This window comes from Pinus tabuliformis, chromosome 6 (genome assembly GCF_031772625.1).
Source record: "Pinus tabuliformis cultivar Carrire ecotype Pingquan chromosome 6, CPIR1, whole genome shotgun sequence".
In the NCBI taxonomy this organism is placed as follows: domain Eukaryota; kingdom Viridiplantae; phylum Streptophyta; class Pinopsida; order Pinales; family Pinaceae; genus Pinus; species Pinus tabuliformis.
In genome coordinates this window covers 605,053,106-605,081,052 of record NC_142292.1, presented here as the reverse complement: position 1 = coordinate 605,081,052, position 27,947 = coordinate 605,053,106, and the positions used below count along the sequence as shown (strand labels likewise).

Genomic DNA, 27,947 nt, shown 5'->3' with positions numbered 1-27,947 from the left:
AATCACTTCATTCATTGTTCTACCTCCTTACATGTGTTTCCTCAGAGGTAAAATAAGAATCCTACTTAATGACAACTCCAGTAAAAAGTTGCAAATATATTCAACTTTGACAAGATTTAAGAACTTATGCCCACTTGTTGACTCCAAGAACACTACAAAAGGATCCTCAAATGAAAACATAAGACAATCATATTGAGCAACCATTCAACTGCATCTTTTGTCTTACACAAAGCCAATTTAGAGCTATCATGAAAGTGCTGAAAATCTGTGTAAAATTGTTGCAAGAGTGCTTTTAATATCAGCTAAGCATCATCTTCATTTGCAGACTTACAACTAATTAAAATATGCAAATCTTGATTGTTTAAATCTTTCATATAATCCTCAAGACATGATTTGTTCAATGATCCTCAAGGTATTCAATGACTAGAACATAAATGACATGATTTGTTCGATGATCCTCAAGGTATTCAATGACTAGATCATCAAGGTTGAATTTATCAGATGTCTTCTCTATGTCAAACCATGACTTCAATTTTGAATTGTCAAATTCTTGTTCAAATACAAAACATTCTTCCATCATGAGAAACGAGGGAACACTAACTCCTTTTTTTTGGATGGAAAAATCTTTCAAAAGTTTGATTCTGATCTTTGAATTTGGGGGAACTTATTTGAGCCTTTAAAACATCAACATCCCTCTCAAGTTTTAGAATAAATTCTCCAAGAAAATGAGATTTATCTACAAAAGCACATTTCCATGAATTTAAATAAATAGATAAAAAATTTGAAAAAACTTCATCAATATGATCATCATCAAAATTGTCCCAATATTCCTTAAAAACTTTAATAGAAAATGGATTTTCCACATACACTATCATCTTGATTGATTAGGAAAATGGATTTCTACTTTAAACTCTAAATTTTTTGGATACTAGAGTCATTATGGAATGTTAAATGTTGAATTCTAGATCTCGTTGACAATGGAGTTACCAAGTGAATAATGCATAGCCTTCTTGTGTCTGATCATTGTTCACAATCAGTATTCAGATCTAAAACTTGTTGGTTCTTTCTCGAAGAAGATGGAACCTTTTGCTCCCTGGAAACGATGCCACTATGTTAGCACTCTGTAATTCCTCCAGGTTGATGAGGAGAGGAACCCAAAGGTAACCACAAACCACTTTAAAACTGGAATCTATCCCTTCTTATTTCAGAGAGGGATTTATCTGTATGAATCTTCAGTCTTAAGTCTTAGGCTAGGTATAAAGATCATAGTAAAGATCAGATTTAATAATTTGATGGTAGGGAAGAGGTAAATCCATTGGGCATGGAGTCATGTTAAACTGATTGATTTTCTTGTGAGAGGATGAAGATATGAGGAATAATTAATAGGGGCAAGGTAGGCAATCCTTCTGGTGTTTTTCATCAATTTCCTTGTAGATGGGTGAGCAAAGGAATGGTGGAATAATGATGTATAAATCATCTGACTCAGGATTAATTCTAAATGTCATAATGGAAGGAAAACATTAAATGTCCAGTAAGCTATGACAAAGCACTTTAACAATGAATTCTGAAATAAATCCTTGCTTAACTAAACATGAATATTTAAGTTCGAGCATGATAATAACAAGAGAGAAAACTTACAGCGCAAGAAATCACATAACCATTGGAAACTGACACATGAATCCCTGTAAAATAATACCTCAGTGCTCCTTCATTCATTGAAAAAGTTTTTTATGAAAGAGTACAATACACAATGATTTTCTCTCAAAACCCTGACTAACCAACCAAGCCTTTTCACATTAAAACTCATGAAATATATACAATTGGCTCATCCTTTTAATTATGGGTTTGATCTCCACCATTTCACCAAAGATAGAGTCAGTTACATTAGATTTAGAAAATGCCTGCTACGAAATAGGGACCTTATTTATGGAAAATAGGGGTCAAATATTTGATCATATCTCTCAAATCATGACATATGTTACAAAAAAAAAAAAATTGTTTATGAGCTTGTTCTTTAGAGAAAAATCTCTCATGTTTCAAAAATTATTCTCCAATTCCTCATAATCCTCACCCAAAGATCATGACTAAAACAGGAAATGACGACATCGGAAAAATAAGTTATGTATATTCATTTGAATCTTCCAATATATGACAGTTTTTACAAAACTGAAGGAAGTCATTGTAATTTAGCTAGTTTTTGACAAACAACTATTTCACCTTTTCAAAAATCATCTCAATTTGGTTAGAAACTGTTATAGCTCCAAATCTCACTCTTATGGTTTTTGATGCTGCACTTATGGCCTAGGGCAACCCCTCCTTCCAGACCTGGTCCAAAAATTTAAAAAACAGTGTTTTATTCCCTATACGCGACTTTGCCCTGTGTTAAACGCGTGTACACACGGGTCTGTCATACCCAACCCGCGTGTATCTATTAAAACACTTAAAAAAAATATAATTTCCTCTTTTTCGGGCGGTGATCACGGGTTTACCTGCTGGATCACCTGTTAGTGCCCGTGGCCCAACTGTTCCCAACCAACTCCTAACTAAAAAACTACTTTGGAGAGGGTATAAAAAGACATCAAAGGGAAGGCCAAGGGGAGAGAGAAAGGAGAGCAAGATTATTATGCTGAGATTTTTCCCTTAGACCAGGTCTGAAGTCCTTGGTGCATTCTGCACTTCCCCCATTTTGCATAGGAAACCCTTGTTTCCATGTGTATTGGTGATCATTCATCCTTGACATCATCATTGAGTAAGACTTGGAAGGAGCTCTTGCTGGAGGCTGGAGGCTGGAACGAATCCGGGAGGAAGCTTGCTTGGAGCCTGCTGAAGGTGTTCAGGTGATATCTTTCCGATATATGTACTTTATTTGCCTTTATATATAAAGAAACACGTCTTTGTTCCCGAATAATCTTTCTTTATGCTTATGAGATTCTTGTGTTGAATTCTTATGAAAGTGGTTACTTAAAGATTTTTTATAACTAACTTTATAGCATAAAGATGATTTATATATAAACTTCTATACATGTACTGTTGTGTTCTTTGATTTGTTTGTCTTGCAGGTCAAAGAAAGAAGAAGGGAACTCCAAGAAGGGTTTGCACCCTAACGGTCTTCTCGAACGTAGGACCTTAGGTATGTACCCTAAACATTAGAATTTGCTTAAAAGTGAAAAAGATGGCTGTGTGTGTGTGTTTCTTTGTATAAGCAATTTTCAGTCTGGTAGAGTCTTAGCCCAAAGGACCCTAGGGGTATTTTCCCTTCAACCAGAAACCTATTTTCAAATTAACTTCTAAAACAGTAAAATATGCAGCAAATCCCCTGCAGCAAAAGTGCAACAAGCTTCTTTTTTATACTAGATAATCAATGATTGAATGTTGAACCTGCAAGAAACTCAGGGATATTTTTCATAACAATGAGAATCAATTACATGAGGTCGAGATATGAATTTCATGGTCAAATTGTTGATTGTGTGAAAGTGCAACACATTCGCTATGCTACTTCAGAAGCGCAACGAATTCATGATTTGCATGCTTTTGATCACCTCCTAGGATTATGAATGTATCACACATGTGAAATATAACCTGAAAATCAAGAGATACTCTTTGAATAACCTCTGTTCATATTGTAAAATCGCATCCTTGAAAAACATAGCCAACAATAGAAGCACGGCGCCTGAGCGAAGTGAAATACATTTGCATGAATTTGACCAGGTGTCGAAGGTTTGGACCAAGAAAAATGGTTGATGGATGATTTTTACGATCTCAATCACTTTCTTGAACCTCCATGCTTAAGAAGGAGTGCCAAAAATCTGAACTCACGCTCTTCACAAAAACAAACGACTTGATGTCTATGAGATCATAGCAACACTATTACAAATTGACCAAAATGATGAAAAGATTAAACCTGACTTTGATTACTATAACATAAGACACTAAAAGGTTCTTCAACTACAGATTCTATGGATGAGGTTGGTCAATCCCTAGGCTGAATTTCAAACCTATAAACTTAAGGAGGTCTATTTCTACCTACTATGGATGGAATGTGAGTGTTGGTGGATGGTATGGCACTATGTGATCTAGCAAGGGTGGTTGGTGATGATGGTATTGCACTATGTCCTCTACCTCTACTTACAAATATACCCCTAGAGTCTCATTCTCTATACATGCATCGTAAATAATTTTAATATGATTTTTAACTATGCATCTGGGGAATGAATGCATCTAATGTGATATGCAAAATGAAAATAAAACCCTATATACACTTCCCCAACAACAGTGCTAGAAATGTTAGGTAATTTAATTGATAGTTAAACTACGTCATTAAATTGTCAAATTAAGGGTTTGTAATCTTGTGAAGTGTATGTGTGCAAGATATTCTAGAGGCTTGTTTTTGGATCAAGAAATTAAATCTTAGTCTATAAAATTCAAATGCAAGTTGTAACCCTAATCTATTCAATATTTTCCTTATCAAGTACACACACATGTTCTTTCTATAAGAATTGTTTTAAATGAAAAGGAAATGAGCTATAAGTTTAATTAAAGGAAACAATTTTAAATCTATTCTATCCTACATAAATGAAAACAATATGATACTGAACTGAATTGAAATACATAACTATAAATCTATTCTATCTTGTAGAAACGAAAATATTATGCTACTTGATTTGAAAGAAATATGTTCTACTCTTGATTGGAAATGAAACTATTCTAAATTAACTCTATTCTTGAAATCTAGAAAGCAGAATTGAAATGAACTCGAAAGTAGTGATTCAAATCTAGACTATAAATCTTGTAGATTACTAATGTGTGCTTGCTATGATTATAGCCAATGTGAACATGGACTTAAATATGGGACTAAGCAAAAATTGCAAGGCAAGAAAATTAATTAAGGAAATGTTGTTGTGTTTTTAATTTTGATTTTCAGTGCTCAACCTATGCAGAAAAACCAATAGTAAGTGAAGTAAACTAAAAGCATAACATTACCAAGTTTCAAGATGATTGCAAATCAAATGGAAACAAATTCTAAAAAGGAAAAACACTGAATAACTAAGTTATCTTACGTCTCTTTAGGGGGCCCTCTTGTCGAGCGCAAGGATCAAATTACTTAGATCAATGAGCTAGTCACCAATGCATCTGAATAGGAAGAAAAAAGTATTTTTAATTATAAAAACAAAGTTTTGATAGAAACAATTAAAAACTTTAAGGCTATTAATGATCATCCTCATTTTTCATATCGAGGCTATATGTATACTATCTCTAATTCCTAACAACCAAAGAAACTAATGTTGAAAGGCAAGTTCACTAAGTGACAACTAGGTGTTTGAATTGAAAAAGAAATCACTTTCTCATGATTTTCTTGTTCTGTAGCAAATCATGAGAAATATATTTGTCTACACATCAAAAAATTGAAATCAGATGCTCATTCAATTGATTCCATGATTTTCCACACTCACTTGCTATTGAAACCATTTTCCTCAAAACCCTGCATGCGAATAGACTAGAGTTGACTTGTACTTTGACTAATCAAATTCTCGAGATTTATGATATTTTGATTAATCCTAGTAGGTGGATGTTCTTGTATTTTACATTTGACATCTATCCATGTCTTTTGTTCTTATTCAAAGATTCTATAACCTATCTAACCATGGAATGAGCAACAAAAAATATCATTAGTTATGGAAATTGCACAATTAAGTAGCCATAGCAATATTTTAGTCATTTTCAAAAGGAAAATATAGATTATGAGCTACAAATATTTGATACCTTATGTTGTAGCTGAGGATGACCCAAATTACCTTATAACATGTAAATATATCAAAAGAAAGTATGAAATGGATGAAAAGAGGGTAAAAGATGTCAAAATTAAGGACAATTAGAGGCTTCGACAAGTCCCATGTAGAGTTCACCATTGAGAGCTATACTAGAGATGAGCTTGAACTTTACCAAAGAACTAACTCCCCAAAGTGATTTCCACCACCACATATTTTGAGTATCTAGCCAATCCTCAATCTCCACTTCATAACCAAGTTTTGTTGTGAAGCTACCTAAGTGAGGGAACTAGTAGAGATAATTAAGAATATTATATGTAATATATGCATGACTAGAAACCAATAAATACACATCCCTTTCCCATTCTTCAGTAAGGGCATGAGCAAGCCCCAGGGCCTATGTTGTCTTCCACCCATCTTAAACCCTAATTTGAGGGGTGTGTGTTGTTGTGTTAGCTATAACATAGATTTTTGGTTATCAAGAGTCTAAACCAAGAAAGCTAAAAGTTTGAAGTCATTTCATCACCATACCAATGGTCAAGTCCAATCCTAACTTTCCTACCATATCCCAAGTATGAAGAAATCCATTTTCTAACCAAAGGGAATGACCTTACCAATGATTTCCAAACATTTAAACCTATATATGATTTATTTGGAATTCACAACTAGTCTACCATTGATTTCCCTAGAAAAAAAATTGATTGAAAAAATTTAGAACATAGGGAGAATTCCTGAGCCTAGTCTACATGGATTTTTACCTTCCAATGTTTTTGCAAATAAATTAATATCTTTGATGTCTCATCCTCCTAACCCCTTCATGGAAGCAAGATGGGACCAACTAACTAGATAAATACTTTTGTGTCTAGTTTGTCAACCCACTAGAAATGAAAAGAGGCCTTCCTAATCATAGAGAGAACCCCTTTAGGCATCACAACAAATGATGTCCAATACATCATAATACTCTCCAACACCAACTTCAGAAGAGAAATATATGCACCATGAGAAATAAATTTGTTAGCTTGGCTGGATATACAAGTCTCTACTTTTTTAACCACCCATATCTAGTCAAGAATATGATACTTGTTTGCCTTAAAAAATAATCCAAAATATTTCAAACCCTAATAAAGGGACTTGAGGTGGCAAGGAAAATAAAGCACTACTTGAGTAATAGAATCCTTAGGGACATCATTGGGAATCAAAAACTATTTATTTATATTTACCTCCATACCTGTTGCTTTGCATAAAGGGTTTGGTGAGCTCCTAAGAAAAAAAAATCCCTTCTCTCCCCAATGATGCAACAAAGAATGTCATCAAAAAATAATAAATGATAAATTTTTACTTAAGTAGACATTTTAATCTCATGAAGGAAACCCATGACTCTAGAGTTTGCTATAAACCTACTAAATTCCTTGGCTAGAATTTAATAGGAAAAGGAGGGGAGATAAAGGACAACCTTGATGAAACCCACTAGAAGCCTTAAAAAATCAAGATGGAGACCCATTTATTAGAACAAAAAGAAAAACAAATTGAACACACCCCAAAAAATAGTTAACCACGTATAATACAAAACCCATCTGGATTGGGACCAACTGGGGAAATTCCAATCCACTCCGATGTAGGCCTTGGACATGTCCAATTTAAGGACTGTAACTTTTTAATTTGAGACTTTAACAAAGTAGAACATCTATTAAGAAACTTCCATTGCATCATGAATATTTCTATTATGTGTGAAGCCCAATTTTTCTTTGGATATAAAGGAATTGAGAATTGACTTTAGTCTCCTAGAAATTACCTTCAAGGTTAGCTTGTGTATGATATTGCTACAAGTGTTCATCCTATAATGAACAAAAAGGTACCCTCCTGAGATTTAGGAATGAGAGATAAAAAGTTTGAATTGAAAGATCCCAATACTTTTTATGTACTTTGCTATTCTCGAGTTGTCAAGAGAAAGTCCTCCTTGATCATATCATAAAAGGATAAATATAATTTTGCCGCTTTTTTAAAATAAAATACTTTTTTCATATCCATTATTTATTATTTACCCTCTTTATTTAATAATAAAAAAATTGGGGTAAATTTTCCATAGATCTCATCAATAAATTTCTCACCTTAATACCCTATTAGGATATAACTAGGAAAGCGGGGATCAACTCTCCATCTCATGGATTAAGGAACATTATAGTCCTCCTAGCCAAAAATTACTTGCCCTTAAGCAATTTTAGCCCTGGATGCTACAATATTTGTTCACCCTCCCATGTTGCATTTTCTGAAAGAAAATATGTCCATTGTACTAGGTATTATTTGATCATCCTGCTTCTTAGTCTCCTCTCACGTACCTCTAGAATATCCTCAAGAATCAATACTAGGTTCCTCCCCTCGTCCAATGGAGGTAGCTCAAATGAAGTGATAGTTTGCTACTGAACTATCTTCTTCAAGCAAGATATGTGAAATACATTGTGTATCCTACTTCTTTTTGGAAGCTCTAATTCATAAGCCACCTCTCCTATCCTCTCGATGATCTGGTAAGGTCCATAAAAATGTGGCTTAATTTTTTATGCACCCTTCTGATTGAGGTAGGATTGTCAATATGTCTACAGGTGCAAGTAAACTATATTACCAACCTCAAAGCTCCATTCCACACAGTCTCGATCTTCATATAACTTTTGTTAGTTTTGAGTTGTGTAAAGGATATCATTTAGTGACTTACAAATTTCCTAACACTCATGGACACAATATCTTTCCTTCGGGGCCCTACTATCCCCAAATTTCAGTTCCACAAAGGATAACACATCATAGCCATATCATCTTCTAAAGGGAATCATCCCAATCGACATGTTATGTGAAGTATTGTAGTAAAATTCACCCAAATGTAGCCACTTCACCCATGCTCTTTGTTGTCATATAACATAATTCCTCAAGTACCCCTCAAGCCACCTATTTACTATATTTGTCTACCCATCTATCTATGGGTGATAGCTTGTGCTAGGGGTAAGCTCTACGCCTACTAACTGAAATAACTCTTGTCATAAACCTCCCATGAATTTGTTGTCCCTGTCACTGATTATGGTCTTGGGGAGACCATGCAACCTAAAGACCTCCTAGAAGAATAGTTCTGCTACCTATGATCCTGAGCTCCTAGAGGGAATCACAAAGAATTGGACATTCCTTTTCAATCAATATACCACCACATATATGCAATCCTTTCCTTCAACCGAAGTCAATCCTGTAGTGAAATCCATAGAAATGCTCTCCCATTTTCGTTTTGAATAGGGAATGGCTGCAATAGGTCTGTTGGATGTGTATTCTCCTCCTTATTTTGTTGAAAAATGAAACACTTGTGAACATACCTCAAAAAAACCTCCTTGAGGCCCCTACATGAGAATCTCTCCTTGACTGCTCTATAAGTTTTAAAATAGACTAGATGTCCTGTGAGTGGAGAATCATGCACTGCTTGTATCACCTTTTCCTTCAATTACAATTATGGTACCAAATAATTTTAGTAGATTATATCATGCAACACCTTGTACCTATCATCCTGTGCCTATCCATCCAATATCTCACATGCCACCTTATTCTTGGAGTATTCCACCAGTAGCTAGCACTTCTAGTCCAGAAATGAACCCATTATAGAAAATACTACATGCCTCCTAGATAGTGTGCCTGCCACCACATTATTCTTCCCCTTGACATATCCAATCTCAAAATTGTAAGTTTAAATATTGATCACCCATTTCTGTTGTTTATCATTCAACTCTTTCTAATCTAGGAAGAACCTAAGATTGTTATGGTTAGTTTTAACTTTGAAGTAGTTGGTCACCAGATATGGTATGAATTTTTCTAAAGAATGCATGATAGCGAGCATCTATTTTTCATAAAAATAATAGTGATACTCATAGTCCTTGAGATTCCTACTCTCGAAAGTAATAGGATGGCCATTTTGTGTAAACACTAATCTGATCCCTTCACCTGAAGTGTCACACTTTGAAACAAATGGTTGAGAAAAATAAGGTCGGGCTAAAATAAGGAAAGAACTCATTACCCCCTTAAGTCATACACATGCCTTCTCTCCAGCATCAAACAATGGAAAGGATTCCTTCTTGGTCAAATCTATAAGGGGGGGCTACTAGTTGTGAAAACCCATTAACAAATCGTCTATAGTAAGTGTAGATACCCAAGAAACATGTCGACGTAGTAACATCCTTGGGGGTGGGCCAATAAATGATATCTAAAATATTTTCCTGTTGAAACTTAACTCCTCCTCCAATCACGTGCCCCAAATAGAACATCTCAGTTATACCAAATTCACACTTGGACAACTTCACATAAAATTTTTATTCCTCTAGAATGTTCAATACCTCCTCAAAGTGCTACAGGTGTTCCTCCCATGTTCTACTATATATAAATATGTCATCAAAGAATACTAGTACATACATGTGCAATTATTTGTTGAACACATGGTTTGTACAAGACTGGAATTTAGTAGGCACATTGGTTAGCCCAAAAGGAATAAACAAAAATTCATAAGGCCATAGTGAAATATATATATATATATATATATATATATATATAGGAGTTTCCCTCTCCCTTACTCTAATTTGATGATAGCCTGAGCGAAGATTGATCTTAGAAAAATATTTGGACCCTTTCAATTCATCCATAAATTCATTGATCCTAGGTATTAGGTATCAATTTTTTATTGTCTTGTTATTCAATGTCTCATAATTGATACACATCCTTAGGGATCCATCCTTTTTCTTGACTAGTACTACTGATGAAGCAAATGGGATAGAATTGGGGTGAATATGACCTAGCTTGAGAAAGTCTTGAATAGCCTTCTTGATCTTATCTTTTTATGCTATAGGGTGCCTGTAGGGAGTGGTGATGACCACTTGGAATCCCTCTTCCAACTCAATGATATGTTCAAATCCTTTTTTGGGTGGCATCCCTGGTGGAATATCCTCAAACACCTTCTGATACTTCTATAATAACACTACAATATCTATTAGATACTATCAATGCTAATCTTCTGACCTATTTTCTAACGCTCTGCATTCTACTTCCCATTCAATGTCTCAATTCTTGAAAATCGCCTCCATATGATTTCATGTCACTGTCTTGGGACAGTAAGTGTGAATGCCTCTTAGCACCACCTTTTTTCTTTCCTTCATAAGCTCCATCTCCATCTATTCTTGATCTATAATAGTGTAGTTTCCCATTTTCAAACTCAATTTAGGAATCATCTTATTACACCACATGAACGTATTTCTTGCAATAGCTCTAGAGAATCCTTCAATGTCTATGGTAACTAATCCCCTTGGAGCTACATAGTCAACATCAATAAAATTGTGGGAGGCCCCACTATCAATAAACATTATCTCTCTTTGTTGCTATATGGTTCCCCTAGTCTTGAGGGTGAGACATTGAGGAATACTCAAAAGTGAAGTAAAGATACCACCTTTTGTTCCCCTAATTGTGGTTCCTCTTCCACCTCTCTTGTCTCCTCCTTTGTTGCTCCTACTCTTCCTCCTTGTCATTTCTATCAAATAACACCTCAATATAATGTTCTTTTCCCTTTGTAGTACATCGATGCCCTCCAGCCGAAGGCTTATAGCATGTAAAACACAACCTTTTTATCATAATATATCTTTTGGTCTCCTCATCCAATGATTTCTTCCTATTCCAATCCCTTTGAGGGTGTCTAGCATCTTTTCCTTTATGTACGAAAGTAGATTTGATGGGTGGGTTAGCCTTAGGAATCACATCTTGTAAATATCTAGCCCTGTCGACTGCATCCTATAAAGTAAGTGACCTATTATTCCTTACTAACTTCCTTAGAGGTTTTTCCAACCCGTCAATAAATAATGTAATCCTCCTAGCTTCTGACAAATCTGGCACCAGGACTGACAACCTCAAAAATTATGCTATGTAAATCTTCATGCTACATGTTTGCTAGAGTTGTGTGAGATCCCTAAAGTACAACTCTCAATCTTTCCGATCAAACCTCTCTTTGATTATTTTAGCATACTCCTCATGGTTGGTTATTTTGGCATGACCCAACGTGATTAAACTATGGCACCACCAATCATGGGCCTTACCTTCCAAATGTAAGGTATCCAATTTGATGGCATTTGCTTTTGTCACTTGGATCAGCTGAAAATAATTGTCTAGTTTCTAAAAACATTCCCTTGTCGTACACTTGGTAGAGCCATCAAAGTTTGGAAGGGTTAGCTTCCCAATAGTGTTATCTGTAGATTCTCCTCCTCCTCCTTTTACTTTGTTACCATTCTTCAAGAGACAAAAGTCTTTGAAGGTAATGGAAGCTTAAAATTCATCTCCCATGGATTGGTATTCCTAAAAATAATCGCCAAATGGCATGTCTTCTTGATCAATAGATTTTGATGGAGTGGCAAGAAAAAATTTTGGCTTGGTAAGACAAGATATAATATTATAATTTTGAGGATGGCTTTGGCGGATGGTAGTTGTTACCATGTCTTCTTGATCAATAGAATCTGATGGAGTGGTAGGCTGAAATTTTAGGTTTGTAAGACAAGATATAATATTTTAATTTTTAGGATGGCTTTGGGGGATGGTAGTTGTTACATTATAAGATGTCCTAACTCTTTCTCCTATATAGGAATCCCCATTGTTGCCCTTATTTTGATTTTTTGCCTTATTTACTCAACCATTTGTTTTTGTCCCTCTGGCCTTCAAGAGGCTCTGGAACACTACTTCTTCCTTAGTCAATTAAGTGTTGGAATATCCCATTTGAACTTCTCTTGATATTGTGATATTTTATTCTTTCAACCCTAGTAAATGTGGTCCTGAATTTATAGGAAGTTTTCTTTCTCTACTCCTGTATCAGTGTCCGCTATAGGTCACGTTCTAAATATCTTCAGAGCTAATGTGTCTAGCCACAACTGGCCAAGACCATGCTTTGATACCACTGTAATGTATTAGGAAGTTATACAAGAAATTATAGTTCTCAATTTAATTTGTTTAAGCAAATATTTAAAAGCCTCATTGATCTCTTTTTGCAAATAGTTTGTATGCAATCTCAGAAAATTTAAGTTCCTGCACATAACACAAACATTTGTCAAGAATTTGTATGTAAACAAGAGCCAAAAAAATATTGAAGAAAGTGAATTTTATTTGAGAGAAAATCATAGGATTACAATTCCATTTGTATTGAAAACACTTGAATCAAGAGCTGGAAAAAACCAGCATGCATACTTCTAAGAAATTGATACAAATTCACACCAATTTATTCCACCTTTGAATGGTTTGTTATAGGTGTCTCATCATTGAGACTGCTACAGGCATCATAAACTACTAAAAATTCATATCAGTTCATTTTTCCTTTGAATAGTGTGTTACAAGTGTTTTATTAATGAGGCTACTACAGGCATAAGAAACGTTCTTCCAATTTTGTCTTTATATCTGGAGATAAAACCTGATTCTTATCACAACACCTCCAATAATTCAGCCTTTATGAGAAACACTACATGTGAATAAAGTGAGCGACCTACACTATAATGCCCACTAATGAGAAAAAAGGTCACAACAATTATGGTCACATTTCAGTCGTCTTCCTATACCAATTCTATCTCATAAGCCTTCCCTTGCTTACATGACTGCATAGAGAAGGGACCCACAAGCTATAAAGATGTTGATATTTGATCTAAAACCAAGATCACTATTAAAACTGATCTCCAAGCTTATTTTTCTGGTGCATATTCCCTTTATTTCCAAAGGAGAAAATCGATCCTCAAATTAGTATCATGTCCTCCAATTGAAGTATAATGTGGCCAAAGGATTTGATGCCAGGTATTAGCCTTGGTATACAACCTTCCTTAGATAATTACGAAATTTGTCCCACTGTTTGCATTCTTCCCTCCTAATAAAAGAAAAGATATAGAACTTTTATGGATAAAAGAATAGATCTACAAATAACCACAATACCAACACCCCTGCAATTTGAAAATCTTGTTAAATATTTAGAAAATGATGAGCTAATTTCCCCCAGTAACAACAGTCAGCCTCTTGGAATAGGAGGAATAATCCTACAACAATAAATCACAATACCAAATAATCTCCTAGAACAATTTCTCATTAGATTATCAGAGGTAAACACAAGAATGAATTTCCACTAGGGTGGCAAGATGTCCACCGAGATGGATGAGATCTAACTAGGGTGGATCAAAATGAGTTTCCACTAGGGTGGTAAGATTTCCATCGAAGATGGATGAGATATAACTAGGGTGGCAAGGGATCCACCAAAGCTAAAGTGAGGGATTCACTAGAAAACCCTCAAAATCAAACCCAATCAAGATCCTTACAAATAGAAATTGATATGATGGAATGGAAAACCTAATCATTGAGTTCCCCTCTCCTTTTATAATTGTTTATTGAGACTTCTCCATTCTTCTAGATCCTCCTCTAATATTATTTTATTGACGAAGTCAATTTTCCCTCCTAAATGATTTTTGCCACTTTTTTTAAAATAAAATAACTTTCTTCCTCTCTATTATTTACCCTCTTTATTTAATAATAAAAAAATTGGGGTAAATTTTCCATAGATCTCCCAAGTAAATTTCTCTCCTCACTCGACTATAAGGAGATAACTAGGCAAGCAGGTATTAAGACAACTAACCAATCAAAATAAACACAAAGGATTTGGCACTTGATTGTGCCTTGAGTGGGCCCAAATCAAGGATCATTCAATTCCCTGGATCATTAACTACTCACTACAATATGATAAAGATAAATAACTAGAAAAACATAACAAAGAACAATACAACATAAATGTAGAACTCTACCAATGAGCTAAAGAAAAGTAGTTGTATTAATCTCAAAAATCACAAATAATGATAACAACAATGGTCCCTACACTCTGGGAACTCTCCTACTTATATAGAGTTCCTAGGAAACTAAAAATAACACACCAGATGTTTGGTCTCATCTTGGCTAACTCACTAATGACATATTGAGTAAATAGTTGCAACCAAACTAAGCTTTTGAAGATGATTTAACAGATTCAAACTAATTCTATCTTAGAGAGACCCGACTATGGTTGGTTCAACAAGCCTTTGGATACTAAATATAACATATTATTCATTACAACCTATCATTGACTGAGAATAGGTATCTCATTCGCAATAAGATTCACTCCTTTAGTCATAACAAAGCAAGATCAGTGCTAATTGTCCATATATGAAATAATTTATACATCATTAAGTAGATATTTTCCTTAAGCTTGTTCAAAGAATCTTCATGAGGGCTGCTAATAGAATTATCATCCTATAATATTCAAGGATCGACCTGTTATCACCCCAAGAAACTCACCTAGGTTGTATATCAGTGATGCTCGGGAACATTACAAACTCAACAAAATGTTGGATAAAATGATGGATGAATGAAACAAATGCTACATATTCAAGCCAGATAACCACTCCTACTATGATTGACCCCAGACATGGGTGAACACCCCCAAACTACAAGGCTTTTAACCACCAATTACTCACAGTTTAAACAAAATGTGATGATGGAGAAGATTAAGTACACCAGCAGATACACAAGACCCTGTGATGGCCGGCTGCAACCAGTTAAAAGGTCTGTAAATCTGGTTTCTAATACACAGATAAGATGACAGCTCTCTATGCATTAAAACAATAGAAACCTGCAAACAATTTCAATGAAACAGCTAAATTCTAACACAGAGGTGGGATGACAGCCCCTCTACTGCTAAAAATCAATAGCACACGAATAAATGCAAAACAGGCACAGCCTGGAACATAGAAGAAGTGAAAAGTGAGCAAATGATAGCAAAAGAAGCTTGTATTAATTGGAAATGAAGACCAGAAGCTGCAGGTTACAAAGTAGTTACAGTCTCCAGAAGTTGAAGCTTGCAACAGAATGACATTCATCTAACACTCATCAAACTGATTACATCATTTTTCTGGGTATATATAGAATCTACTTACAAAAAATCTCAGCTAGCCTATGCGTGGAGGGGTCTTAATGGACCACCAACCACATTTACACACAGATATAGGCCTCTGATACATTATGACTATTTTAATTAACAAATTTGACATTCTCTAGTACTTTAGTGTACTCTTTGAACAGGTGGAATGTTTCCTGCATAAATGTCCATAACTTCTACTAGAATTTAACTGCTCGAGGAAGTACTTTCTTGTCCTTGGCTGTGTTGTTCTTGAATGCAGGTAGCTGAGGGTTTGAATGCGCAAGTCACTGGATTGTTCTCTTCTTTCTTTGTGCACAAACGGGCCAAAATTATGAAAAATGCCCGAAAATGGACAATAACCTGCGAATGAATATTGACCATCGGATGACATGGATGGATGGCCGAGACTTCATGGAAAGAGGCGATGGGAAGACGCGGGGAAGAGCAAACATAAACCATCGGATCACAAAAACAACGGCCCAAACAAGTTTATGGAGTCTATCGGGAGATGGGCGGTCAAGGTTAATGAGGGTCGTTGGATCACCATCGGGCAGATCCGATGGTGATCGGGGGCAGAAGATGCACGCTGATTAACTACCAGGAGTCGTACAGAAGGCAGAAAGTGATTTTATCACACTGCTTATGGTGCTGCGATGGTTTTTGTACAAGCGGGTGCGATGTAATAACATGAAGACACGTGGCAGGAGCAATGGCGGGGAAACTGCTTTCCCCGGAGGCTAACGGGTGTGTAGGTCTGCGGAGCAGGGAAAGCAATAACGATTGGATCATATGGCAGGATGTTAAGTTATGGTATGTTCTATGCTTATAACAATTTACTTATTTTTCTTATTATATTCCACAGATTAGCAATCACATATACATAAAGTAAATTGCAGATAGAATATTAAACGATCGACAGTAAACAAGCCAAGACAAGAGACACAAGATGTGGCAGCTAGCCAGGGAAAAACCCCACAATGTTTGGGGAAACACTTTGATCAAATCTTCTTTTATCTTCAATAATTCAGCAGAGAGAAATAGTACAATAAATCTGATTCATATCAGTAGTAGCAAACCCTAGATCAGCAGCATCAGCATTAGCGGCTTCATTATCAAACTAGGGCAGACGATATCTCACAAACCGACCGTCAGATTGACTTCATTCCACCACCAAAAGTTTCGGCTTCTAGAGGAGGTTTAGCTGAACCTACAATGTAGTTCCAAAGAGGATATATTCTAGGCCACGCAGGTCATTTTTTACTTCTGCAGTTGCAGCTTCAGTTTCAGCACTTTCCGGCTTCAAACTAGGGCAGTCGATATCTTGCAAACCGTTTGTCGGATTGACTTCATTCCACCACAAAAAGTTGCGGCTTTTAGAGGAGGTTCAAATGAACCTACAGGGCAGTTCCAAAGAGAAGATCTTCTAGGCCACGCAAGTCAATCTTTACTTCTGCAGTTGCAGCTTCAGTTTTAGCAGTTTTCGGCTTCAAACTAGGGCAGTCGATATCTTGCAAACCGTTCGTCGGATTGACTTCATTCCACCACCAAAAGTTGCGGCTTTCAAAGGAGGTTCAAATGACCCTATAGTGCAGTTCCAAAGAGGATATCTTCTAGGCCACGCAAGTCAATCTTTACTTCTGCAGTTGCAGCTTCAAATTCAATAGCTTCCGGCTTCACATGTGTGAGAGAGAGACCCATTTCAACGCAGTAGAGAAGAGACTCATTTCTGCACAGTAGAGAGAGAGAGAGTGATGTGATGAGATGAGTGAGTGAAAATGAGGAAAATTCCTCTTATATTTACACACAACGTTGGTGTTTGAATAGATGCGACTGTTGGGCTTCTGAGCCTACATGAGTTGTAGGTCGGCTTGATAATAATTCCATAATCAAAATAAATTCATATCTCCATGAATACTTATCGGAATCGGATGATATTTATATCAATCCTACACCTCTCGATGAGAGGAATCTAATAAAAATATTATCAGTCATGAATAAGATGACCCACATGAAGTTTTGTCCTGGTTGCCAATTTTAACACTCCCTCTCAACCATGGAGAACTTCATCTGCAATCTGTCTATCGGTCATTACTATTCATCCATCAAATGCACTGCCCGGTATAGCCTGACCCTTGCCCTGCTCTGCTCTAGTCTTCCTGTTCTACTTTCTCTTGTTCTTCCCTGTACTGATCGGTACTGTTTTTCTCTGTTCTGCTCTGCTCTTGCATTGTTCTGTTCTGCTCTGCTTTTTTCCGAATTATGAAGAAGAAGAAATGATCGAGGATGTATCATACTAACTCAAAGTCAGTCTCAGAGTATGTACCACTGGTCCCAAACCAATCTCAACCAACCCGAAGTCAGCGTCATAGTGAGTACAACTCCACTGGTCCTAGACTAGTATCATCCTCCACTGACTCAAAGTCAGTCTCAGAGTGCATACCACTGGTCCCAGACTAGTCTTAGCCGACCCGAAGTCAGCTTCATAGCAAGTACCACTCCTACCACTGGTCCCAGACCAGTATCGCAGTCTCAGAGAGTGTACCACTGGTCCCAGACCTGTCTCAGCCGACCCGAAGTCAGCGTCATAGTATGTACCACTCTCACTGGTCCCAGACTAGTACTGCACTGACACGAAGTCAGTCTCGGAGTATGTACCACTGGTCCCAGACCAGTCTAAACCGACCCGAAGTCAGCGTCATAGTATGGTACAACTCCTACCACTGGTCCCAGACCAGTATCATTGATCCCAGATCAATGGAGATCATCCTAGTGTAGGGAGTACGGTAGATACAACGATGCGTCCATCGGTACTACTATGGTCCCTAACCTCATTTCCCTGCTCATTGATCAGATGCGAGGTACTTCCCATGAGTCCCAGACTGCATGGGTAGGATGCCTTGACAGGAGAACTAATCAATCCTATCCTCACAGGAGAACACATCAATCCTGCTACAATCGCCATGGAGAACACATCAATCTAGGCCTCACAGGAGAACTAATCATCCTGCTACACAGGAGAGCGAATCATCCTATTCCACAAGAGAGAAAATCATCTTGTCCCACAAGAGAGCGAATCATCTTGTTCCAGTGCGCACCACCAGGGGAGGGTGAGTCACCCTGTGGTCGTATGTTGTTCCAGTAAGAACCGCAAGCCCTTAGAGCTCCCAAAGCTCAATGTATGTAACATGCAGGACCCTTGTACAAGGGTTTCTTGCCGACTCCAAGTCGTTTGTGAAAATCACAGATTAGATCTTTCCTCGGGGCTTTGACAAGATGTATCAACCTGTACATCATCTTAATGTGATGGAGCCTCCTTGCTCATCAACTTACCATATCCCAGATGATGTCTATCTGCTGGAGCAATCGACGAATATGGGATTCCTCAATAATCGAATCCCACCTCTGGTTGTTATAGAGAATCACAGTGGTATCAAATGTAAATCCAAACAGCTCACTGAAGAGCTTTCACAACCAGACTGCCTCACACGAGGTCATGCTAGCAACAATATATCCTGCTACGGCAGTGCTCAAAGCCACTGACTTCTGCTTCCTGCTCATCTAGGATATCGAAGTAGATCCCAAGGTGAAACAACACCCGAAAGTGCTCTTATGGTCCACCACACTGCCTGCCCAATCAGCATCAATATATCCAAGTAGTCTCACATCTCCAATAGTGTATCTTAATCCATGAGAGATTGTGTCCTGAAGACATCTCAGAATATTCCTGGCATCAATGCAGTGAGGCTCAACCAAATATGAACTCACAGTGCTAACTGCAAATCATATGTTCGGACGAAGGTTCACCAAGAACATCAATGCGAATGAGTTTTTGAAACTCAGAGGCATTTCCCAAGTCTGGTCCGACATCACTACCATATAACTTCTAAAAGTTAAGATCCTCGAGGTAGTCACAGGCTTGCAGTCCATCATACCAAATCTTTCCAATATCTTTACCACATATTTTCCTTGAGATAGGAAAATTTCCCTTGGCTTCTACCATACTTCAAGTCCTTGGTCCTTTATTTCAAATTCAGAAGCTAGCTCCCTCTTACATTTGTGAATGAGAGGGTCTGCACCTATTAGAAAGAGGTCATCCACATACAACACGAGTATGAGAGGCTTGTCATCTTCAACTTTAAAGTAAAGGTTAGGATCGGCTTCACTCCTAGTGAATCCCAGCTTCATCAAGTAGCTATCGATCCTCTCATACCATGCTTGGGGTGCTTGCTTCAACCCATAGAGAGCCTTCTTCAACCTGCATACATGAGATTTTCAATCATAAATCTCAAATCCTTCAAGTTGCTCCACATAGACCTCTTCTTTGATAGAACCATGCAAGAATGCAGTCTTGACATCCATCTGATGTAGGTTCCATCCTTGTGAAGCCACAAGGGCTATGATCAAGCGGATGGTCATATATCTGGCAACAGGTGCAAATATCATAGTCTATACCTTCCTTCTTGGGATAAACCACGAGCAACAAAATGAACCTTATACTTTTCCATACTTCCATTTGCTACATGCTTTATCTTGTAAAGCCATTTTGAAGTAACAATTGTCTTGTCCAAGGTCTGGGAACTACTTCCCAGAAATCATTCTCCATAATAGACTCATATTCTATGGTCATAGCATCCTTCCATAGTTAATGCTTGACGACATCTGAGAATGATGAAGGCTTATTTTGTATGATCGTGCTCATGATGGTCAGGTATCCCTGATACCTATTAGGTTTCTTACTTTCACAAAAGGTTCCTCAGGGTGTAGCATGTCCTTCAGCATCATCAAGTATCCCCCTAAGCCATGAAGGCCTCTTCCTAGAAGAGGAAGGCTCATGTGGATGAGAATCAATCAGATCCATGGGTTCCTCTACATCAGGCATTGATTCATCATCCTTTTCTTTTGGTTCCCTGGTGTCGGCTTCTTGAGAGCTCCTCAAAGTCAAAAGATTGTTCACCTTGCGGTGAACTTTTCTTCAGGAGTCTTGGAACCCAATTCTTGATGAGGGCATCAATTTTGTACATATACAACAGTGTTTGTAGTTTCATCCCATAGAAACTTCAAAAGTCTTTGATCATGTAGCATGGCCCGGACAGCTTCCACAATCATATGGTTCTTCCTTCCTGCCACACCATTCTGCTCAGGAGTATGTGGTGTAGTAGTCTACCTCTTAATGATAGCCTCAATTATGCCTGAGTGAACCAACTATAATACATCGGAGGTCTTGCTTTGGCTTGAGGGGAACGGTCCCCTTTTTAGCTTTCCTTCGACACATCTCAGACATACACCTTCTTTCTCTACTTGGAATTCGGGCATCCCTGTCACCATTTGTTTTACACCAAGTAGAGCTTTGTAATGAAGATGGACAAACCTCTGATGCCAAAGTTCGGACTGAAGAGTTGTGTCACAAGACATGACACCTAGTGGACTTCCATCGACCTGATATGATGAATCAACACTAAACCCAAGAGTAAAGGCATCTTTAACATTATTTTTCCATATACATACCTTTCCATTACTGAAGGTTACCTTGTAGCCTTTGTCTTCCATTGCCGAGATGGACACTAGGTTATTTTTGAGGTCAGGTGCATTTAATACATCCTGGACTTTCTAGCCTTCTTGAATGGTTGTCCTCTTCCTCGATCCCCAGCTCTCCTCTTACCTTTGCTGTTGAATTTGTCATTCCTTTGATTTGCCATCAGAGGGATTTTGATCATTCTCCCGGTGTGAGTCCTTTCTATCAAGGCACTCCCTTGCATAGTGACCTGCTTTATCATAGATGTAACATCGTCCTTTTCTTCCACAGGTCTAGCCTTTCCTTTTGATTGAGAAGAAGAGGCAACAGGAGGACCTTTAGGCGTGGGAATTTCTTGCTCTTCTTTCCTTGTTTCTTCTTGAATGCATCTAGCCATTAATTCCTTGAAACCAGGAATTAAATTATAGTTCAAAAGAGTAGTCCTAAACACGTACCATTTGGATGGTAATCCTCCAGGAGTCGTGAGTGTCATTTCCCAGTCCATTGTAGATTTCCTTGGAGGTTTCCAGTTCAGAGATGTAGGCCACCAAGTGCTAGTCGATAGAGTCCCGGATGATCTTCTATTTTGACTTCTTTGGTTTTCCATTTGTTCCATGCAGCAGCGGATGCATTTGATGGAGGCTCAACAATATTGCCTCTTACATGGTCCAACACTCCTAGAACTTCTAGGGTTAGATCGATAGACATCTTCCATGCGTGATAGTCATCCTTCTTATGAAGCTTGCCTTCGGTAGAGTGTTGAGGACCCCATAGTTCTTTTAGGATAGCCTTGCCAATCTTCTCTTTGGTGATTGCTCTTGCTCTTGCTCGGGCTTTTTCTTCACCTTAGCTCTGATACCATGTTAAGTTATGGTATGTTCTATGCTTATAACAGTTTACTTATTTTTCTTATTATATTCCACAGATTAGCAATCACATATACATAAAGTAAAGTGTAGATAGAACATTAAACGATCGACAAAAAACAAGCCAAGACAAGTGACACAAGATGTGGCGGCTAGCCAAGGACAAACCCCACAATGTGTGGGGAAACCGTTTGATCAAATCTTATTTTATCTTCAATCATTCAGCAAAGAGAAATAGTACAATAAATCTGATTCATATCAGCAGTAGCAAACCCTAGATCAGCAGCATCAGCATTAGCGGCTTCATTATCAAACTAGGGCAGACGATATCTCACAAACCGACCGTCGGATTGACTTCATTCCACCACCAAAAGTTTCGGCTTCCAAAGGAGGTTCATATGAACCTACAGCATAGCTCTAAAGAGGAGATCTTTTAGGCCACGCAAGTCATTCTTTACTTCTGCAGTTACAGCTTCAGTTTCAGCAGTTTCCAGCTTCAAACTAAGGCAGTCGATATCTTGCAAACCGTTCATCGGATTGACTTCATTCCACCACCAAAAGTTGCAGCTTTCAGAGGAGGTTCAGATGAACCTACAATGCAGTTCCAAAGAGGAGACCTTCTAGGCCACGCAAGTCAATCTTTACTTCTGTAGTTGCAGCTTCAGTTTCAGCAGTTTCCCGCTTCAAAATAGGGCAGTTGATATCTTGCAAACCGTTCGTCAGATTGACTTCATTCCACCACCAAACGTTGTGTCTTTCAGAGGAGGTTTAGATGAACCTATAGCGCAGTTCCAAAGAGGATATCTTCGAGGCCACGCAAGTCAATCTTTAATTCTGCAGTTGCAGCTTCAAATTCAATAGCGTCCGGCTTCACATGTGTGAGAGAGAGACCCATTTCAACGCAGTAGAGAAGAGACTCATTTCTCCACAGTAGAGAGAGAGAGAGATGTGATGAGATGAGCGAGTGCAAATGAGGAAAAGTCCTCTTATATTTATATACAATGTTGGTGTTTGAATAGATGCGACTATTGGGCTTCTGAGCCTACATGAGTTGTAGGTCAGCTTGATAATAATTCCATAATCAAAATAAATTCATATCTCCATGAATACTTATCGGAATCGGATGATATTTATATCAATCCTACACCTCTCGACGAGAGGAATCTAATAAAAATATTATCAGCCTTGAATAAGATGACCCACATGAAGTTTTGCCTTGGTTGCCAATTTTAACACAGGATGATGGGACGACGCAAAATTAACATGCGTTTTGGAGTGATGCGACAGGCGATGGGACATGTAAAGCCGCGGGCCCGGGGTTTTATAATCTTATTATATATGCACGCGGGGTTAAACGATATGAGTTTTATACAGAGTTTTAAAAGGCTTATGAGGGTTTCGGGCTTTTAATAAAGGGTAACGGGGTTTATTAAGTTTTGAATACAAAGAAGCCCGGGAGCTAGGTAAACAGGGGTTTAGGGGAGGTTTACAAGGGGAATAATAGGGATAAAGGGGAAGGAGGAAATGGAGGAATAAGGTGTTGAAAGAGCAAAAGGCAAATGAAAGGGAGAGTTAAAACAAACTGCTGCAAATCCTTTGCAACCAAAACTAGCCTTGCCTGACCTAAATTCATCCATCAAATACTGCAAACTATAACAGAGCTAACACTGGCTCCTTCTGGGGACAAGATCCTCCCTGTGAGGTCTCAAGAACCTGTAGACCAATGCCTTTTCAATTGAAATCAAACTAACCAAAATTCCTAGTGTTCCATTGGGCATGGAGTCTACTTTGCCTGCACAAAACTAACAACAACCAAGTATTTACAACCTTTAAGGCCAAAGACCTTAAACAACATAAACTTTCAGAAACCGCCCATTGACTGGGCCATCAAAAACTGACTCTCCTCCCATACTTTTCAGTATGAAGGTGTTGTTCCCTTGAACCTGTGAAATGATTAAAGGCCCTGTCCAGAAAGCATCAACTTTTCCATGATTGCCTCTCTTTTCCTTCAATGCATCCCACTTCAAAACCAAGTCACCAATCTGAAAATTATTTGTTTTTACCTTCTTGTCAAAAGCTTCCTTGATGCTTCTCTGATGTGCTGCAGCTTTTTCAACCAGTTGTTCTCTAATCTGATTCAACTCTGTTAAATCAGTGATTCTTCTTGCCATGTCTTCTTCCTCATCCTGCTATGTTTGAAGGAATTTTGCCACATGGAGAGTTAGCTGAATTGGAAATACAACCTCAGTGTTGTATACCAACTTGAATGGAGAACTCCTTGTGGATTTCTTGATGGTCACTCTGTCAGCCCACAGTGCATACTTGAGCTTTGAACCCCAATTCTTTTTATTGTCCTCTAACAGCTTTTTAATTATCCTGATCAGACTTTTAATAGAGGATTCTACTAGACCATTTCCTTGTCGATAATATGAGGTGGAATGAACAAGTTTAATCCTCATTGAATCACATATTTCCACCAATTCTCTTGCTCTGAAGGTTGCTACATTATCTGTGATTAATTTATGTGGACAACCAAATCTGTTGAAAATATTCTCTATTAAAAACTTCGTGAGCACATTATGATCAGCCTTCCTTGTAGGGATTGGTTCAATCCACTTTGTAAAGTAATCAGTGGCTACTAATATCCACCTGTGCTGGCCACTGGAATTCGGATTGATTTCACCAATGAAATCCAAACCCCACTGCTGAAAAAGGTCCTTTTGCAATTATTGGTTTTAGGGGCAAGGATTTCAATTGTTGTCTTCCTTCAAATCTTTGGCACCTGTCACAAGATTTAACAAAAGCAAACACATCAGAAAATAAAGTGGGCCAATAATACCCAGCTATAAGAATTTTATGGGCTGTAGTTTTCCAATAATGGTGCCCTCCACACATGCTGGAATGAAACTGCTGCATCACTTCAATTGATTGTTCTTTGTCCAGACACCTTAAAAATATTCCAGATGGATCCCTCCAATATAGCAGATTTTCCATAATGCAATATTTTGTTGCTCTGAGTTTTAAAGTTCTTGCTTGACTTTGAGTAAATTCTGAAGGGATTTCTAGCTTCAGCAAGAAATTAATTATTTCAGCGTACCAGTTACATGAAGCTAGATTTTCGGCCACTGACTATTTTTTCACTGTTTCAATTGTTTCCTCTTCTTCTTCCTGACCATTTGCTGCCATTGTGCATAGGAAATCGATATCGAAGGACCTACAATTTTCTTCAACCAATAACTTAGCAAGACCCTGACCTCTGACCAGCTTGGTGGGCTTCAACTCTATATTAAATTCTATCATTTTTGCAATCCATTTAGCCCTTTTTCCATCAGCATCAAGTTGAGTCAGGACATCTTTTATTGCAGCAGAAGGCACATATGCAATTATTTTTTAATGCAAGATATAAACTCTGAAAGCTTTCAAGTATTTGATAAGAGCATACGCCTGTTTTTCTATGATATCATATCTTAATTCAGCATCCCTTAAGTTCTTGCTAAAAAATGTCACTGGATGCTCTGAACCTTCTTCATCTTGCTACAAAAAAACTGTTGCAATGATGTCTTTAGAGGCAAAAGAAAATATGTGGAACTCCTTGCTGTAATCTGGACTAATCAGTGTGGGAGCTTCCATAATAGCCTTTTTGATAGACTCAAATGATTGTATTGCTGTATTAGTCCATCTTACCTCTGATCCTTTCTTCAACATGGAGGTCACATGCTTAACTAATTCAGAAAAATTTGGTATAAACCTCCTGACAAAATAATTTTGCCCAGAAAAGACTGTATATCTTTCTTTGATCTAGGGACAGTCAAAGCCTGAATTGCTTTGACTCTTTTTGGGTCAATTTGAACACCTGCAGTAAACACAGTATGTCCTAACAGCTTGCCTTCATTTAAAGCAAATTGAGAATTTTTTGGATTGACTGATATTCCAAACATTTATGCACTTCAAAAACACTTTTTTCAAATGTTGTAAATGATTTTGATGGCTGCTGGAGTAAATTGTTATATCATCCTGGTAGATAAGCACAAATTTGTCCTTCTCTCCCACAAATGCTATATCCATAGCTCTCTGAAAGGTGGCTCCAGCATTCATCAATCCATATGGCATTTTGGCATACATAAAAGTGCCCCAAGGAGTGGTGAAAGCAGTCTTTTCTTGATCATCTGGGTGCACAGCAATTTGATTGAAGCCTAAAAATCCATCCAAAAATGACATGATTTTAGCTCCTGAGACCTTTTGCAGCAAATGCTCCATCTTTGGTAGTGGATAGTTGCCTTTCTTTGAGCATTTATTTAAATTTCTGAAATCAACACATAGTCTAATTTCTCCACTCTTCTTCCTCACCACCACCAAATTGGCTACCCATTTAGAATATCTGAGAGGCACTATGATCGTGGCAGCCAACAAATTTTTAATTTCTTTTTCAATCAACGGAAGAAGCATGGGATTTATTGGTCTTAGCTTTTGTTTAAAAGGAACAGTGTCATTTTCCAGCGGGATTTTATGCTGAATTATATTCTTGTCATATATTTTTGGATCACTATACTCCCAGGCAAACACATCAGCAAATTGCCTCATTAAATTGCAGTATTCAACACTTTGATCAATAGAAAAATGAGTGGACAAGTTTACATATTTAGGCTAACCTGGACTTCCTATATCATGCTTACAGACTAAAGATTGGTCTTCTTTTTGGGCAGCCTTGTAAGGCACATCATTCTGGTCAAACAGTCTTTCAAGAGGAATTAGGTCCTTAGGAATATGGTTACTAGGAAGCTGGACTACGCTATTTTTACCAATTTTATTTTTAATCTGGGACTGGGGTTTTTTTAACAAGACATCATTTTCTTGGTCAATTTGCATCTCAAAAAATTCATCAATGACTTGAAGGAATCTATTCAACTCATTATCATCTTCAAAAACTTTCCAATGGTGGACATTATCAGGCAAGGATGGTCTATACATCATTTGTACCTCATAAACTAATCTGGGAGGCATGGGAGGTATAAACAGACTAGCAGAAACAACAAGGGAATCAAGAAGCTGATTTTGGGCTCTAGGAATGTATGAAATACGGAAAAAATCAAAAGAATCTCTGATTCTCCATACCTCATCTCTGTATGCTTTCAACCTTGGGTGCTTTTCTTGAAATGTTTTATTTATTTGCTGAATTATCAGATCAGCATCTCCAAACACCTTCAAATTCTTGATTCCTCTGTCTTTGGCTGCGTTAAGGCCCAACAACAGTGCTTCATATTCTGCTATGTTGTTTGTGACTTGAAAAACCAGCTTAAAAGCCAGCTGAATGCTTTCTTTCTCTGGAGACACTAGCACCACCCCTGCTCCTACAATCTCCCTGGAACATGCTCCATCAAAGAACATCTCCCAAACCTGACCTTCCTGCTCTTTCTCGGCGTGAACAATTGGTTTCCTATGCTACATTTCAGCCTTCTGAGATTCTTCTATCTGGAGAATACATGCTCCAAAATCAGTGTCTACTGCATATATATGATAATTTGTAGGATTCTTCTCATCACTGATGATATATGCCAACTGTGCTTCTCTATATAATCTCCTGCTCTCTCCTCCAAACACTGGGACAGTAGCATAAGACAGATCATTTTGTAGTGTCCCACCTAATCTCTTGATCCATCCTCTTGACAGCGGCATGCCAAACTTAGGAGGGACATTTGCTACCACAATATCCATCATCATACTTTTCATGGGCAGCTGAGTTAAGGTAATGGCCAGATCTTTAATCAATCCAAGACATTTCGCCTTCCTTTAATCAAAAGAAAATAAATCATGATAGGGTCTAGTGATATCAAGGCCTAACT

General features: G+C 37.6%; 1 protein-coding gene across 1 annotated transcript in view; it reads left to right on the top strand.

Moving 5' to 3' along the window:
* Window positions 1-16,438: 16,438 nt before the first annotated feature.
* LOC149260015 (uncharacterized) overlaps window positions 16,439-27,947 on the top strand; it is a 71,759-nt gene continuing 60,250 nt past the window's right edge. The window contains exon 1 of the mRNA XM_089456160.1: window positions 16,439-16,539. Within this exon, the coding sequence (XP_089312286.1) occupies window positions 16,439-16,539 (101 nt within the window). The remainder of the gene's footprint in view (window positions 16,540-27,947) is intronic.